The sequence below is a fragment of the Terrapene carolina genome, unplaced genomic scaffold (assembly GCF_002925995.2).
Source record: "Terrapene carolina triunguis isolate 2854851 unplaced genomic scaffold, T_m_triunguis-2.0 Scaffold68, whole genome shotgun sequence".
Lineage (NCBI taxonomy): Eukaryota > Metazoa > Chordata > Testudines > Emydidae > Terrapene > Terrapene triunguis.
Genome location: NW_020664419.1, coordinates 54931195 through 54949007, shown reverse-complemented (window position 1 = coordinate 54949007; position 17813 = coordinate 54931195). Strand labels below are relative to the sequence as shown.

General features: G+C 41.9%; 1 protein-coding gene across 3 annotated transcripts in view; it reads right to left on the bottom strand.

Moving 5' to 3' along the window:
• Positions 1-17813, bottom strand: part of MON2 (MON2 homolog, regulator of endosome-to-Golgi trafficking) — a 175086-nt gene that overhangs the window by 15274 nt on the left and 141999 nt on the right. For all 3 annotated transcript variants that reach the window (XM_026648770.1, XM_026648771.1, XM_029910836.1), the window contains 4 exons: positions 10014-10074; positions 7798-7921; positions 6847-7054; positions 37-119 (listed from right to left, as the gene is read on the bottom strand). In XM_026648770.1, the coding sequence (XP_026504555.1) occupies positions 37-119; positions 6847-7054; positions 7798-7921; positions 10014-10074 (476 nt within the window). The remainder of the gene's footprint in view (positions 1-36; positions 120-6846; positions 7055-7797; positions 7922-10013; positions 10075-17813) is intronic.

Sequence of the window (17813 nt, the reverse complement as noted above, 5' to 3'; positions counted from 1 at the left end):
ACAATTTTGTTTAGACTTCTGATTAAAACAACTTACCATTTTCAGGCTGAGTTTTCTTAAGGGAATCTATTAGAGTGCTGACAGCTTTTAAAACGAATATGATTTCTGTTACTTGCTGCCTACAAGGGGAAAATATATAAACTATCAACTGTACAATTTCAAAAATGTTTCCCAGAATATGATTTTTCTGTTGACTTTTATATAGCAAATACAAAAACAAATTTTGAACAATAAAACCTTTGACAAGCAACCCAGTGAAACCAAGGTTATTTAACGCTGTAATTAACATTCTTTAACTGATGTCATTTCCCCACATACGTGTGACCAATTTATATTTAATTTAATTTTTTGAAATCATGTCAATACATAGGCCTCAATCATGCAAACACTAATATATGTGCTTAACTTCAAGCATATAAGTAGTCTCACAGAAGTCATTTATTCAATCATGTACTCAATGGATAAAATTTTCAAAAGCTTTTAAATGGAACTGAGATGCCTAAGTTATTTAAGTGTTTTTAAAAATGTTACCATATATTTATGTTCAGTTTTCTATTTCAACAACAACTATGGTATGACTAATGCTTCAGAATACTACTACTTTGCTATTATTTTATTTTATTTTTAGGAACTTTATTATTTTCTCATCAACCTATCAATAGCTCTGCTAGAAATAAAGGAAGAGATGGTTACAGAAACTTTTCAGAGACAATGAAATACATTTGTACTATTATATATTGCACTCCTGAACTCTGGGTAATAGTCCTGAGGATAACTGCTTCTTAAAGGCCCTTCCAATCAATAGCCTTCCCAAATTTGGCATTTGATATGAAACTCCCTGCCCTTACACATTCTTCCATAAGAAATGGTAACTCACCCTGTGCAGTAACTGCAGTTCTTCGAGATGTGTCCCTCTATGTGTCCACTCTAGGAGCATTTGTGCCCCTTGTACTTCTGTGGGAGATTTTTCATAGCAGTGTCTGTTCAGCCTGAGAATGCATGTTACTCCACCTTGTGCTCCATGGCGTTGCTATATAGCACTGCACAGGCTAACCATCGTCAGTTCCTTCTCTACCGTGAAGCCCCATGACAGGTAATTGAAAGCAGAGCAGAAGGAGGGTGGGTACTGGAGCACCATCGGGTCATACATCTCGAAGAACTGCAGTTACTGTACAGGATGAGTAACCATTTCTTCTTCTTCAAGTAGTGTCCCTATCGGTTCTCCACTCTAGGTGACGACAGAGAAGTTCCCTTTTAAGGAAGAGGCGGCTTTGGAGTCTAATTCAGTGTGAAAGAAAGTACTGCTGAGCCAAACACAGTATCAGAAGCAGAGTCGTGAATTATAGCATAGCAGTCAGCGAATGTATGCATAGAAGCCCGTGTTGAGGCTTTACATATTTCAATGATAGGAACATTCTTAAGAAAGGCTGTGGAGGTGGAAATAGATTTCAGAGTGAGTTTGTATGTCAGTGCGTGCTTCAAGATTATGAGATCGGTAGCAGTAACTAATACAGTCAGTTATCAAGCTAGAGAGCCTCTCTTTAGAGATTGCACCTCCTTTTGCTCTGTCTGAGATCAAGACAAAAATCTGGAGGTCTCCCTGAAATGTTTAGTCCTATCAAGGTAGAAGGCAAGGGCTCTCCTGACATCAAGTGTGTGGAGCAATGCCTCCCTTTTATCTGGTGAGGTTTATAGTAAAAGACAGGGAGGTGAATGGGCTGATTAATATGGAAATCAAAAGGTACTTTTGGCAAAAACTTGGGGTATGGTCATAATGTAACGTTGTCTCTGAAAAATATGGGGACTGTGCCATAAAATGGGGAGTATGAAAAATATGGGGAGTATGCCATAAAAGCCCCATTTCCCCCATTCAGCAAGCCGATGTGATGGCAATCAGAAATGCCAATTTCACTGATAAACAGAGTTGTGAGCAGGCCATAGGTTCAAACGGTGATCTTGTAAAGCATTTAAGAACCAAACTGAGGTCCTGAACTGTAGTAGGGCATTTAATTGTTAGAAAAAGGTTGCACAGGCCTTTGAGGAACCTCATTGTCGTTGGGTGGGCAAATACAGCGTAACCTTCTATTGGAGGATGGCTGCCAGATGAACTCTAATGGAATTCAGTGATAATCCTGAGGTCTGTAATTTTAGAATGTAATCCAGTATGTCTGGCAGCAATGAGGTTATTGGTGCAATGTGTTTGAGATCACACCAATGAGCAAATATTGTCCATTATTGTAATTGCAGGGTGTAGACTGTTTTTTGCTGTGCAGTAACCCCCTTTTTACTTGCTGTGAATAGGCAGTTTCTATGCCCATGCTTTGAGGTGAAGGATTCTAAGACGGGTGATGGATCTTCCCACTCTTCTAAAAGACGATAGGAGGAGTGGCATGAAGAGCAATTGGGGAGAACACTGTCATCTGTATCAGATAAGGAAACCATGTTTGTCAACTCTGGCCTTGTCCCTTTTTATTTTGAGTAGGACTCTGGATATTGGAGGAGTTGGGGGGAACGTATACAGAAGACCCAGCAACCACTGGAGGTGAAAGGCATCCCCCAGGGATCAATGATGCAGACTAGTTCTGGAGCAAAACTGGTGCATTTCCTGTTTATTGCTGCGGTGAAAAAGTCTATCTGACGAGTACCCCATTGGTAGAATATGTGGTGAAGTATGGTTGAATCTATCTCCCACTCATGGTCTTGAGAGAAGTGCTTGTTGAGTCTGTCTGCGGTCACATGCTGAACTCCTGGAGTTCATTTTGTGATAAAAATCTGATTTCATATACTCCAATTCCAAAGCTTTATAGCCTCAGCAAAAGGAAGGGGGATCTTGCTCTTCCTTGCTGGTTTATATAAAACATTTATGACATGTCAGTCATGACCTTTATGTTTTTGCCTCTAATTAGTGGCAGAAAACTGGAGACACGCGCATCTGCCTACCCTTGATACCAGAGAAACCCCTTTTTGAAGGCCCCAGGCTCCATCTTGTATCCCAGGCCTCCATTTTGAATAAGCAAGAGTCACTTCACTATTAGATGAAAACTGTAGGTCATGTAGTACTGATATTGGCAGGGGAGAAGTTGACAGGGAAAACAGTGGTGAGATAACATTGACCATGAGGCTGGGGACCTTCTGGCTACATTAGAGACAATGTTGCAAAGTGGCATGGACAACCTGAAATGAGGCAGTTGTTGATCATAAGACTAGGTACATTATAAACTATGTTGCGAAATGGCAAGTAATGAGTTAATTGTTGATCATGAAACCAGGTATGTTAGAAATAAATGTTACAAGTGGTATGTGCTCTGGAGAGTTCTGACAAAAAGATATTAGCAAAAGCAAGCAAAACAACATGTCAATCAAGCCTGTCAGAAGAGGATATAAGAAGAGGTACAGAGGACATCAGTGTTCTGTTCGTTTGCTTTGCCTGTTCAGTACTGTCCATTCAGTCCAGTAGAGGGAAAAGACCAGGAGCAGTTCAATAAAGAGGGAAAAGACTTGGAGCAGGAGAGCACAAGAAGATCAGAAGATCAGAGAGGAATAATCTAAAGACAGTTACCAGGAACTGTCAGCGGCCTGTGAATGACCGATCACCATAAGCAGGGTGCAGCCACTTAGCATCACATCAAACTGTGTGGTAATGTAGTTTTGGGGGGTGCTTTAGCCTGTTGTGTTGGGGATTTGTGTTACTGTGTTGGGGATTTGTGTTTGCACCAATAAAAGGGTGACTTGTTTTGGAAAGATACTACCTGGGTCAATCATTTATCAGAAGTCTGTATACATGTCCTCCAGGTATTGCTTTAGCCACCCTGGAGACTCATACCTGATTGTTAATAGGTGGGTTGTTTTGAGGGAGTCTTTGGTAAACCCTGGAGGGGTCACTAGGTGAGCTACTGGAGGGATACCTAAATTCTGTTTCCAGGGTAACACTGAGTTCCAGGAGGAAGATATGCAGAGAATTTTCTTGAGGCGTCCACCTACCCTGAACTGTTTGGAGTCTAGATGCACACACCATCCCAACAGGGAAGCATCTGTCATTATGACAGTCGTTGGGGGGAGGACAGATGAAGGGGACTCCCGCACACAAGTTGTGAAGGTCTTTCCACCAACTATACAGAACTGGGTATGGAAAGCAACATGTTGAGACTGTGTCTGCTAAGCGAATAAACCATCCTGACCTACCCTTAAAGGCATCGCATAAGCAGTCATGTGTGATCTATAGGGCCCTACCAAATTCACGTCCATGAAAAATGCATCACAGACCATGAAATTTGGCCTCTGTGTGAGCTTTTACCTTATACTGTACAGATTTCATGGGGGGAGACCAGCATTTCGCAAATTGGGGGTCTTGACCCAAAAGGGAGTTGCAGGGGGGGGTCCAACAAGGGTATTTTAAGTGGATCGTGGTATTGCCACCCTTACTTCTGTGCTGCCTTCACAGCTGGGGGTCTGGAGAGTGGCGGCTGTTCGCCGGGCGCCCAGGTCTGAAGGCAGCGCCCCGCCAGCAGCAGCGCAAAAGTAACGGTAGCAATACCATGCCATGCCATCCTTACTTCTGTGCTGCTGCCTTCAGCACTCGGCAGCCGGAGAGTGGCGGCTGTTGACTGAGGGCCCAGCTCTGCAGACAGAGGTGCAGAAGTAAGGGTGGCAATACCATACCATGCCATCATTACTTCTGCACTGCTGCTGCTGGCGGCGGTTCTGACTTCAGAGCTGGGATACTGGCCAGCAGTCGCCACTCTCCAGCTGCCCAGCTCTGAAGGCAGCACCGCCACTAGCAGCTGCACAGAAGTAAGGGTAGCAGTACCACAACCCCTGCTACAATAACGTTGCAACTCCCCCCCCACCCCCAACTCCTTTTTGGGTCAGGACCCCTACAATTACAACACCATGAAATTTCAGACTTAAATAGCTGAAATCATGAAATTTACTTTTTTTTTTAATCCTCTGACTGTGAAATTGACCAACATGGACCGTGAATTTGGTAAGGGCTTAGTGATCTATAACGAAAGTGCCAGCCACCATATGCCCCAGTAGCCAGGGACAGTACCTGACCAAGGTCTAAGGGCTGATCAGAATCGTATTGATTAAGTCTGAAGGGGACATAAACCTGTGCACTGGGAGGAAGGCTCTTTTGCACAGGGGTCAAGGAGGACTTCAGATTGCTCAATTGCAGACTCAGCTTCAGGAAGAGTTCTATGGCTTCGTACATTGCCTGAGAAGTCACCTCCCAGGAGTGTCCTTTCAAAAGCCAATAGACTAGGTAAGGCAACACCAAAATTGCATTCCTGCAGAGGTGAGCCACTATTACTGACAAGTATCAGAGGGGTAGCCGTGTTAGTCTGAATCTGTAGAAAGCAACAGAGGGTCCTGTGGCACCTTTAAGACTAACAGAAGTATTGGGAGCATAAGCTTTCGTGGGTAAGAACCTCACTTCTTCAGATGCAGTTACTGACATGATCTTTGAGAAGACCCATGGGGCATATGATAGGCCAAAATGGAGCACCCTGTACTGAAAATCATAGAAGTGTAGGACTTGAAGGGACCTCAGTAGGTCATTTATTCCAGTCGCATACGCTCAAGACAGGACTATGTATAACTAGACCATTCTTAACAGGTGTTTGTCTAATCTGTACTTAAACCTCCAATCACGGAGATTCCACAACCTCCCTCGGCAATTTGTTCCAGTGCTTAACTACCCTGACAGAAATTTTCCTAATATCCAATCTAAACCGCCCTTGCTGTAATTTAAGCCCATTGCTTCTTGTCCTATCCTGAGGTTAAGGAGAATTTTTTTTTCCCCTCCTCCTTGTAACAACCTTTTATGTACTTGAAAGCTGTTATGTCCCCCCTCAGTCTTTTCTTCTCCACTAAACAAAACCAATTTTTTCAATCTTTCCTCATAGGTCATATTTTCTAGACCTTTAATCATTTTTGTTGCTCTCCTCTGGACTTTCTCCAATGTGTCCACTTCTTTCCTGAAATGCAGTTCCCAGAACTGGATACAATACTCCAATTGTGGCCTTATCAGTGAGGGGTAGAGTGAAAATTATTTCTAGGCTTGCTTACCACACTCCTGCTAATACATCCCAGAATGAAGTTTTCTTTTTTGCAACAGTATTACACTGTTGACTCATATTTAGCTTGTGATCCACTATAACCCCCAGGGTCCTTTTCTGCAGTACTCCTTCCTAGGCAGTCATTTCCCATTTTGCATGTGTGCAATTGATTGGTACTGGCCTATTGTAAAGCATAGGAATCATTTGTGGGATGGGTGGATTCCAATGTGGAAATATGCATCCTGAAGGTCTAGGGCCGAGAACTAATCTCCTTGGTTCAGTGATAGGATTATCGTTGCAAGTGTCACCATTCTGAATTTTTCTGCCTTCAAAAAGGTATTGAATAGTCTTAAAACTAGGCTGGATCTTCAACTGCCACTCTTTTCTGGGACCAGAAAACACATGGAGTAAAACCCCTTCCCCTCTGTGCTGTGTCGGAACTGGTTCTATAGCATCCAGGTGTAGAAGGGGGTCTATTTCCTGCCATAGCAGGTTCTCATGGGAAGGGTCCCTGAAGAGGGACAGGGAAGGGGGGTTGTCAGGTATAAGAGGAAATTATCTCCCAAACCCTCTTGTCCATAGTGATGGACTCCCAAGACCACTGCAAGCGGTAAAGGCGGTTCCCGAAAGGTGAAATATTGCACCTAGGGTGGAGCACCCATATGGACACTACTTGAAGAAGAACAAAGATTTTTTTTTGGTCAAATTATATTAATTATAAATACATTTTTTTCTACCATAAAATATTGGCTTGCCTTTTTTTTTTTTAAATACATACAGTACATACCGTGGAAGAGGACATTTGCCACTTAATCTTTCATCTTCTATGTAGCGACGCAGTACATCCTGTGATCTTTTCAAGAGTACAGACAGTGCCATTCTAGAGATGTATCCTTCCTGAGGAGTTGTGACTTTATTACTGAATGAAAACTGAAGCAGTGTTTCAAAGCACATCTTAGAAAATTCTTCTCTCATTCGAATATCTATTTCTGCTTCTGTCAAAGTTAAATAATCTTTAATAGTGAAACAAGCATAGTAAACATACCATATTTTTTTATTTCAATAGCTGCCTTAATCATACCTACAGTATTTAAAATGGTAACATTTGCAAATACTGTAAAGCACACATTCTGAAAAAAGATAGCCATACAGCCATTTTTAATTAGTACATAAAATTCAGAAACAGCTGTATATTTTCAATTAGTGTTTTAACTTAGCTATAAAACTTTAATCTAAAAGTGATGTCTAGTCAGTTACACCCCTTAGTTTTATCAAGGTCACTCATTTTCAAAGAACAGGATTTTTTTTTTTAATGCATTGCAATTGCCTAAAATTATTACCAGTACCTATTTTAACTTGCATGCTGGAGACCAAAGTGAGTGGGATGTGGAGGAAGACAGTTTAAAAAAAAAAAAAAAAAAAAGACTCAAAGCCTAGGTAAGTACAAAGAGACAAGAGTGCATCCTTAAACAAGATATTTACCCCAAAATGCAGAAATATTACCAGAAAGTTGCAAACAAACAGAATACTATGCATTCTTCATAGCATGAAATTTATCCCATAGATTAAGAAATTATAGTATTTGAGATCACCTCTGTGGGCTGGGAACTTATTCATGATATTGGTGAAGTTTAAAATCTTTGGTAAAATCGGTATTGTAATATGCACATTTTAATTTGCCTTCCACAGGATTTTTACACTGTTCTTATATCTTTTGTTTATAATTGAGGTAACATACCCGTAAATGAGGATGACTGAGAATGTATTGAACCTTTATTAAGCATAGCCATTATCTGACCAACAAATTCCTTGGGAATAAAATTAGCATACGGCAGTATCTCTGTGCTGATGAGTTGCACCACCTAAAACAAATGAAATACATTTAAATTTGTTTTCTAGGAAAGATTCAGTGATTAAAATTATAACTAACACTTAGAAGACATATATACACTTAAAGAAATGGATCAAGATACATATTTTAGGCATCTGCCTGATCTTCTGAAGGGCAGATCACGCAACAGATCCCACTGAATTTTGAAAATCATTGCTGAAATGTTTACTTCAAACTGAATTTAGAGAGTTTTGGAAAGGGACAATCTGACCTTCAGAACCAAACCTCCTCTTCCCCTCCCTACTCCATCTTAACTAGAAGATTAAGACAGTGTATTAACAAGACCAAGCAGAAGAATGTGTTTATAAGAGAAGGTTCTCTTTTGGCTTGATCCTGAGAGGAACTAACATGGGACAATTAGGTCCCATGCCCATCAGTAGGTCTGTTTTACTGCACACTAGATCTACATCAGTGGCTCTCAACCTTTCCTGACTACTGTACCCCTTTTCAGGAGTACAAAGTTCATGCATCCGACGAAGTGGGCATTCACCCACGAAAGCTTATGCTCCAATACATCTGTTAGTCTTAAAGGTGCCACAGGACTCTCTGTTGCTTTTTACAGATCCAGACTAACACGGCTACTCCTCTGATACTTTTCAGGAGTCTGATTTGTCTTGCGTACCCCCAAGTTTCACCTCACTTAAAAACTACTTGCTTACAAAATCTGACAAAAATATATTTGTATCATAGCACACTATTACTGAAAAATTGCTTACTTTCTCATTTTTATCATATAATTATAAAATAAATCAATTAGAAGTATTTTACTTGCATTTCAGTGTATAGTATATAGAGCAGAATAAACCAGTCACTGTCTGTATGAAATTTTAGTTTGTACTGACTTTGCTAGTGTTTTTTATTTAGCCTGTTATAAAACTAAGCAAATATCTAAATGAGTTGATGTATCCTCTGGAAGACTTGTGTAGGTTGAGAACCACTGATCTAGGCCACTACAGGGAACCCTGCTTCCATTTTTAATCCTGAGCTCTGAATATCCTGGCTGCAGTCCTTGGGAGATAACTGAAGCTAAAGCACTTAATTATCACTGCCCTTCAACCTAGAACTCCTATCTCAGCCCTGGTGTGAAAAGTGACCAGTCTCTCTTCCTTCTCCAAGGCTTTTCCAATGTTAACCCTACCAAGTACTGTAACACACCCATTTAAACTGCAGTGCTGTCTGATAACCTGCCTGAGGTCGTCAAGGGCACTGTGTGTCTGAGTTGCTTCATCTGTCCATTCAGATTTAAAGTTCCTGGAGCAAGGACCATATCTTCCTGTTTGTTTGTTTTTTTAAAGAAGTGAACACAGTCACTGCTTAAATAATCATGATTACTGAATGCGTATCATCTCTTGGCCAATCAAGAGTGTTGCTTCACTCTTAAGAAAGTGCAACATGAGGCATTCACTTTAGGTCAGGTTGTGAACATTTACTCTCAAATGGTAAGCAGTTACTTGTGTGAGTAACAGTTCACAAATGGGAGTAAGGGGTTCACAGTGTGGTCCTTTATGAACGTTTAATAAGGACTATTTATGAATACAGAAATAATTCTATTTAACAATTATGGGACAGATTGTGCCATTAAAGTATGACCTTGAGTATGGGATTGGATAGAGCTGCACTTTCTCAGAGAAATCTTAGGAGACTTTTTAATTCAGGAAAGCAGGAGGCTTCAGTGACATCTGGAGAATTGCAGCAATTATGCCATCCCTTAGGAGGCTGCCACATGCATTCTCTCTATGCAGAACTAGATAATGTGTGGGAGACAGAGACATGTCCCACTTGCCTCCATTCCTTGGGGTTGTCTTGCACCCCAGTTGATACCAACAAAGAACTCCTTGTGCATGACTTCCCACCCCTAAGCACACCCCAAAAGCCAGCCACAATCTGGACCCCTGGTTTTATCATCTTTTTTACTGATCAAAAAAGAAGTTGCAGCCAAGTTAGTAAAATTCAATATCAACCATAGTTTTCTCCAGATGTTAATTTATGACAGTTACCTATGAGTTTGAACATTCCTAGCTAGTTTATAATAAGGTAATACAAAAACACTCTAGTCTCCTCACCTCAACATCAATACTCTCATTTCTCTGAAACTCTTGAATAGAAAGATTATCTGGAGGTATACTAAAAAGAAACATGAAAATATTATGTTATACTTCTAAAGTGCATAGAATCTTCTGGAAATTGTAAAGACAGAGAGACAGAAGCATGCACGGTGTTAAAATAAAAAATATGTATATACATAAAGCTAGTACTGTATATGCCAGAGACTAATTAATATTTTAGAATACAAACCTTACAGCGTATGAATAAATAAAACAATCTAAAAAGGACTGAGGAAAAACGTCATATTAAAAAAACGTAAGAAACCATAATAAAGTGTTACAAAAACAGTTGATTATTGACTTTAAATAGTAATCATTTGTCACTGACAGTATTATTTTGATATGTGCTTTATTTCATTAGCTATTGTGTGTGTGTTTGTAATCATCTGTATTAGTGTTTTAAAAAACAGCACTTCAATTAAAAAAATCAGAAATTTGCAAAGATAAAGACTGTGGTACAGGAGTAGTTTATCAGTGTATCAACAGGTTCCTCTCTGTTCATATCATAATAGCAACTTTAAAATTGTCACTGTAAACCCTTTACAAAGATTCCACAGAGACACCGCAGTGGATCAAACATATTTTACCATTGTTGCTTATCCTCTCTGGTCACAAGGTTATACGATTTTTGTCATTTTTATTTTTAAGTTTGCCACATTTGAATTTTACATGATTTTCCCACATGTCTACCAGATACCCGATTTTTGTTTTTGGTACAATACTCTCCCCTCTTTTTAAAAAAATAAAAAAAACACACAATTTGAACGACCAAATGTTCATTTTCTCTCATTCCTGTTTAACAAGAGTGCATCCATCACTGAATTCTACTCCATAAAAATATTTGGGCTTGTTCCATATTTTAAATCACGATGCTGACATGAAACTGAAGTATTGTGGGTGTTTCACAAACAACTAATTCTGAACAATTTCATGCTTTCTCCTCTACAATGTAACATCACTTTTTAAAATGTATGTGCCCTTCATTTATGAAACTGAGAGCGTCTGTAAGTTTCAAAATAGTTGGCACAGTCTTTTTGTCCTGTCAGTAGACAGCACCCAATCCTTATATTTGAGTTTACATTTTATATGTAATTTATTGTCTAGGGACTCCTATAGTTAAGTTTGCCTAATCCTGTACATTATAAGAAACTGGTTTTAGTTGCTTATAACTTTGCCAAGCTTTAACCATTCAGTAAAAATGATTCAGCAATTTCTGAGGACAACGTTAGGGAAAAATATGTTTTTTTGCCAGTGTTAAAAAAATTCTTACAACCATTTTCACTGAGAAATTCTAGCACCTCCATGCTTTAGAGTAGAGACTTGAAGATGGGCAGAGGTCCCTTGGGGGTCAGGGTCATGTACTTTGCTTCTCCCGTGAAAATTCACCCAAATATGGCCCATTTATAACCCTATGCAAATGGCTATTTGCACATGCTCAGTGGAAGCCTCTCAGAATTTGGCAGCTAGATTCTCCAAACATTCTGTCTGCACTGAACATGTTCCAGTCCCACATACCTCCTTTATGCCAACCACATTGTTCATACTCAATTCCAAGGCTTCAGGATTTTCCCTGCAATTGTTCATCCTGTCTGCTGGGGGCCACTGTGATGCCTGACACTAAAACTGAAAGGAAGGAGACTCTCTCTCCTTTGCTTTCAGTGCTTCCCAGGCTAGCAGCCAAGCAGCATGGAGGAGGAGGAGAAAGACACCTTACTTGAATGCAGAGGGATGAGGAGCAGAATGGACAGGTGTAGTTTGGAGGTGGATAAAAGTAGAGAAAGGGGGCCCAGGTCCAAAATGGGATAGGCTTGAGGGAGGAAAACAACAGAAGGGTCTGTAACCATTATACTCCGCTCCAGAACGCCCAAGTCCTAACATTCATTTGCTGTCTAGAAAATTCTTGTAGAACCCACTGCAAACTGTGTATCCTATCCCCAGCTAGTGACTGGTCTAAATGGAGGATAAAAGCCTACTACTACTACCAGTTACTCCATTAGCTCAAGCGGTAAAGGTCTGTGCTATGGATATAAAGATTCACAATGACGCAAATAGAAATTCTCTTTTCCTGGCTTGTTTTTAAAAACAATTTAGACCAGAGATCCCCAAACTGTGGGGCACCCCCCAAGAGGGGTGCGGACGAACATTTGGGGGGGGGCGCAGTGGGGCCCTGGCCAGCCCCCATGGAGAGAGAGGAGGTCCTGCTCTGCCCCCAGCTCTGCTCCGGCTCCGCTCCCAGTCCCAGACTTGCCCCCAGTTGCAGCCCTGCTATGGCTTCCGTTCCCAGCCCCACCCTCAGCTGTGGCCCCAGTTTTGGCCCCTTTACCCCGTCTGCTCCCTGCTCCTGGCCCTGGCTCCCATAGGGGGGACCTGACCATGAAAAGTTAGGGGACCACTGATCTAGATACAACAATATCTCTCTGCCTCACAGGAATAGTGTGAAGATAAATTAAATAATGTTTGTGAAACACTCAGATACTGCGGTAATGGGTGCCATAAAAAAGGAATAAGAAAATTTAAAATTCTGTATTTGCTGCAAGTGTTGGGTGCCGTGCAGTAAGCCAGCCCAGGACCCACAAACACTGAATGCTGAGGGTATAAAGATATCGATTAGCCACCCGTTCAGTGAGCACTCTCTTCGTGTACACTGAATGGGGAAGGTGTCTATGCAAGAACTGTAGTATTGATGTAATTAAAGGTTGTATCACAATGCATACATATAGGGGAGGCTGAATTAAAAGTTGCATAAGCAACCTTAATTCTGGCATTTCCCCACTTTTGAGAGCTTGACTTTTCAACCTCAGTGTTCTTTTGATGTAGTTTTGTGTATGTTGTTATATTCTATGTACACATGCACACACTTTTTCTGGTTTTGAATATTACTTCATATAATGGTTTGAGCTGCTTTCAAAAAAGTCTCTAAGAATTATTATTATGAAGTAATACACCAGCATGCTACTCACAGCTCTGTTGGTGCAAATTAAAGTTTAATTTGGAAGAATAATATATTGACTCCTAAAAGTTCAGAATGATTTTGGCTTATTAGAAAAAACAATGTAGTTCTCTCTCTAAATTTCCATTGTAAAGAAAGCAATACTTATTGCATGGAGGATGTTATGTTCTATGACGGAGAAATTAAATGTTTTTTTTCCCCATTGGCCTGGGCTCTTCAGGCAACACCAACAATTGCTTAGCATACAACCTTGCACATACTTTAGTTTCTCCTCTCCTACCTAGGTTTCATAAAAAAAAAAAAAAAAAAAATCTACCCACATCCAGCCCCATAGGTAGCTTGCAAATCTACCCCAACTCAAGAGACACAAAGGGCTATTCAGGTAAAGTCACAGATCCCAAGGCCAGACCATTGTGATCATCTAGTTTGATTTCCTGAATGACACAGACAAGAGGACTTGTCTGAATTAATTCCTGCTTCAAGTCCAATGGTTGTGGTTGAAGTAGAGTATATCTTTCAGAAAAACATTCAATCTTGACTTAATTTCCAGTGATGGAAAATCCACCACAATTTGTGTTAAATTGTTCCAATGTTTATACAATTGCACCTTCTTTCTAGTAGGAATTTGTCTAGCTTCAACTTCTAGCCATTGGATGTTGTTGCACCTTTGTTTGATAAACTGAAGACCCCTCAATTATCAAATTTATGTTCCCCTTGTAGGAATTTACAGATTGTGATCAAATCACTCCTTCACCTTATTTTTGGTAAGCTAAATAGACTGAACTCCTTGAGTCTTTCATTGAAAGGCACATTGTCCAATCTTTTCATCATTCTTGTGTCTCTTCTCTTCTTTTGTATGTGTCACAAGTCAATATCTAGACCTCATCATGATCATCTTCTGATATGAATATATCATCTGACTTTTTCCCAAACACAGAACAGAAATGTTTATTGAATGCTTATGCTTTTGCATTATTGACAGTTGTTCCATTAATGGATAATACCATTGTTGGGGTTTCTTTTATTCCTGTTATACTTAACCTTATTGTCCTTAACTTTGCTGACCAGAGATTTCTTTTTGTGCTTTTGCATCTTCGTTATAGAAAGGGGGAAGACAAATCATGGCAGCCAATCCAGCTGTTTGACAAGAAGAGAAAGAGCAATTGAAGGAGCACAAAAAGGAATCCCGGATGCTTGATTCAACACTGAGAAATAAGGTAGTGAACCAGGGAGCAGACTTAGTTTTAGTGTAGACACAGCCTAACTGATTACAAAATCATGATTAAGGGGAAAGATCACCTTAACTGGTTAAAAGAAAACAGTTCAATTTGCATCCACACAGCAACTTTTCTACCATCACAACTGTGCTTTACCTGGCAACACCTACTACGCTACTTAGATGTTCTAGTATCAGTGGACTCTGGGAAAATCTGGGCAACTATCTGTTCTATGCTATTGCAATTTTTCAAAGAAAGAAAGAAAGCCTCCCACCACTGCCAGTATTAGTTCAGTTTTAGTGGTGTTAGCAACAAAAGAAACCCTACATGTTTATAAACCAGCATTTGATGTACCATGTTGATTAGAAGTACTATAAGCAGGCTTAGAAGAAACAATGTTTAAAATGTTGGCTCCCACTATTACTAACACTAGTGAAGCTCAAACAGTATTAACTACAATGGAAACTTTTCAAAAAACGGTCTTAATATAGACAAGGTTATAACACCTCAGGGGGGCATAGAGGCCTAGAGGCCATGCACACAGCACCATGTGGGACAATGCACTCTGGGATATTTTACTAATCCTACACTACACTCCCACAAGATATAGCAAATTTCACGTTAATCCATGTAAGCATATGGATTTTAGAATACTACGAAGAGTCAATCTTTAAGCAGGAATAGCTTCCTGACCTTAGCTAGAGCAGAGCTGGTGCTCCACTATAATATTATATGAAATTAGGAGAACGGGGAGAACAGGCTCTACACATCAGCAGCACAGCAGGGTCAGAGTGGTGTGAAGTGGCCCATTCATCTCAATGAGATGTTTGCAGCTGAAAGAAAATATCCAGTGCAGATGAATGCAGCCTGAAATAATAGCTCTGAGATGCGTGAACTGCTCCATTCATGACAGTAGGTGTTCCCATCCCTCCTCTCCAGTGTTAGAGAGACTTTCTGATATGTGTCAAGTATACCCATTCTCAACTCCTCATCCCAGTCATCTCACAGCAGTTGGTTCTTGGTGCATGCTCCGAGCATGCCTGTTGCAAGTTCCCCATCCAGATCCTGGCTCACATGGAAAACGGTAGGGAGAAGGGCTCAGGCCCCCTTAGAGGGGAAAGGTACTCCAGATCCCATCTCATGTGATGGGAGGAGTAGGGAGAGGAACTCTCACCCACCCAGAAAGGCAAACCCTCTCCAGAACCTACCACACATGGTGTGTGTGTGTGTGTGTGTGTGTCTGTCTTCCATAGGTGAGCACAAGCCCTAGGGTTGCCAATTTTGGTTGGATGTATTCCTGGAGATTTCATCACAGGACATACCGTATATACTCGATCATAAGCCGGTTCGTTTATAAGCCGACCCTATAATTCAGGGGTCAGCAAACTTTGGCTCCCGGGCCATCAGGATAAGTCGCTGGTGGGCCGAGATGGTTTGTTTACCTTGAGCATCCACAGGCACGGAGGTAAACCTAAGTAAACAAAGTGTCCCGGCGGCGCGCCAGCTGCTTACCCTGATGGGCCAGGACAGCAACTGGTGGGGAAATATTTTTTTTGGGGGGGTGAGGGGGGAAGCTGGGGGTCAGGGGAGTAACCCCTGTGACCACCCCCCACATGACCCCACCCCTAGCCTGGGACCCCCACACTCTCCCCCATCTCATCCCTTCCCACCTTATCTGGGGAGGGCCAGGGGAGGAGGTCTCTGACCTGGCTGGAGCTGCTCCGGCAGGCTGGGCGGCGCGGCCGCAGTCTGCTCCAGTGGGCCAGACCGGGTGGTGCAGCCGCAGCATGTTCCAGCGGGCTGGGCCGGGCGGCGTGGCCACAGCCTGCTCTGGGGGGCGGGGCCGAGCGGCACAGCTGCAGCCTGCCAGCCCCGGACCTGCAGCTGCTTTGGAGGCCGGGGGGAGAGAAGCGTGGCCAGAAGCGGAGAGACTCTGGCCCCGCCTCTTCCCTTCTGGCTGTGTACCACCTCTCCCTCTCTATACCCGTTCATAAGCCGCCCCCCATCTCTGGTGCTTCCCTTTTTTACTAAAAAAATGCACCTTATGAATGAGTATATACAGTAATCTTTAATGAAAGATTAATCTTTAATTCCTGGAGACTCCAGGCCAATCTTGGAGGGCTGGCAACCCTAACAAGCCCCCCCAGATCATAGCGCACACACACATGGGAATGGGTGAGCAGGGGCCCAGACACCACAGGGAGCAGGGACCACCGCAGAACCTGGCTCACATGAGGGGGGCTAGATATCCACAGACAGGCAAGGCCCCCCCATATCCCAGCTCTCATAATGGGGAGCAGGAAGAGGGGCTCAGACGCCTCTAGAGGGGCAAGGGGGCTCCAGATCCCAGCACATACACAGAAAGGGAGAATGTCTGGCTTACAGGTGCCCCTGTCCCTGTTCTCCCCAAGACCTGTTACTCAGCCCCATGTCCCCTTCTCAGTGTCCCGCCTCCAATCCCCTCAATCCCTCTCCCCAAAGCCTTCCCTCAATGCAGCGACAAACCCCTCTCACCTCTATTCCCTTCACATCCTAAAATGCCCCTCCCTTGCCAGCAAGCATTCACATCTTTATTTTATTTTTGATTACATTCCCCCCAAATAAAAACCCCTCACAGAGACGGATTTTAGCAACATGTCTTCCAGACTTTCCCAGATTTCAGCCTAAAGTAGGATTTAAACTGTCACTGGCTGGGTGAGTTCAGGATCCAAGTCTTACTGCTTATCCCCCTGAGCTATAATCCAGCTGCTGTGATAGCTTTCCAACTACAAATCCTCTCAACCTTGCTCTCTGCACATGCTCAGTGTGATCTGCTTGGTGCTAGATCAGGGGTTCTCAAACTGGGGGTCGGGAGGTTATTACATGGGGGGGTCGTGAGCTGTCAGCCTCGACCCCAAACCTCGCTTTGCCTCCAGCATTTATAATGGCCTTAAATATATTAAAAAGTGTTTTTAATTTATAAGGGGTGTCGCACTCAAAGGCTTGCTATGTGAAAGTGGTCACCAGTACAAAAGTTTGAGAACTACTGTGCTAGATCCTTACTCAAGAGCCTAACCAGAGAACCAAACTCTTTTGCTAGTAATGTTCTGAATTTTGTTACCCCCTCGGGGCTAGAGGGTCCCCACGCACTCTCTAGGGTGCCAGGATCAGAGTCATGATTTGATCTCTAGATAAGTGCATACACAAGAGAAGCGTCAAAAGAGGACAGGTATTTAGAAATTTGGTCACCATTTCGAGTATACTCAGAAGAGGACTTCCCATCCAAAAAGCCAGAATCTTTAAATATTGACCTGATCCTGAACCAGAAATGGACGCTGTAGTATGTTAACATTGTATTGTAACTTTGCATTAATAAAAAGTTTTTAAAAAGCTATTTATTTCAAGGGGTTGTATCTCGGGAACCCATTGACCAAAAGACCCCAAATTTGGATCACTACCCATATCCCATGCGACACATCAAATTTCAAGATAACCTGAGTAACCAGGTAGATTTTTTTAAGAGTACTAACAAGAATTGTCCTTTAAACACAAAGGACTTCTCAACTGCTGGTACTAGAGCGCCACTATAATAAATAATAGAATGGCAGCTGT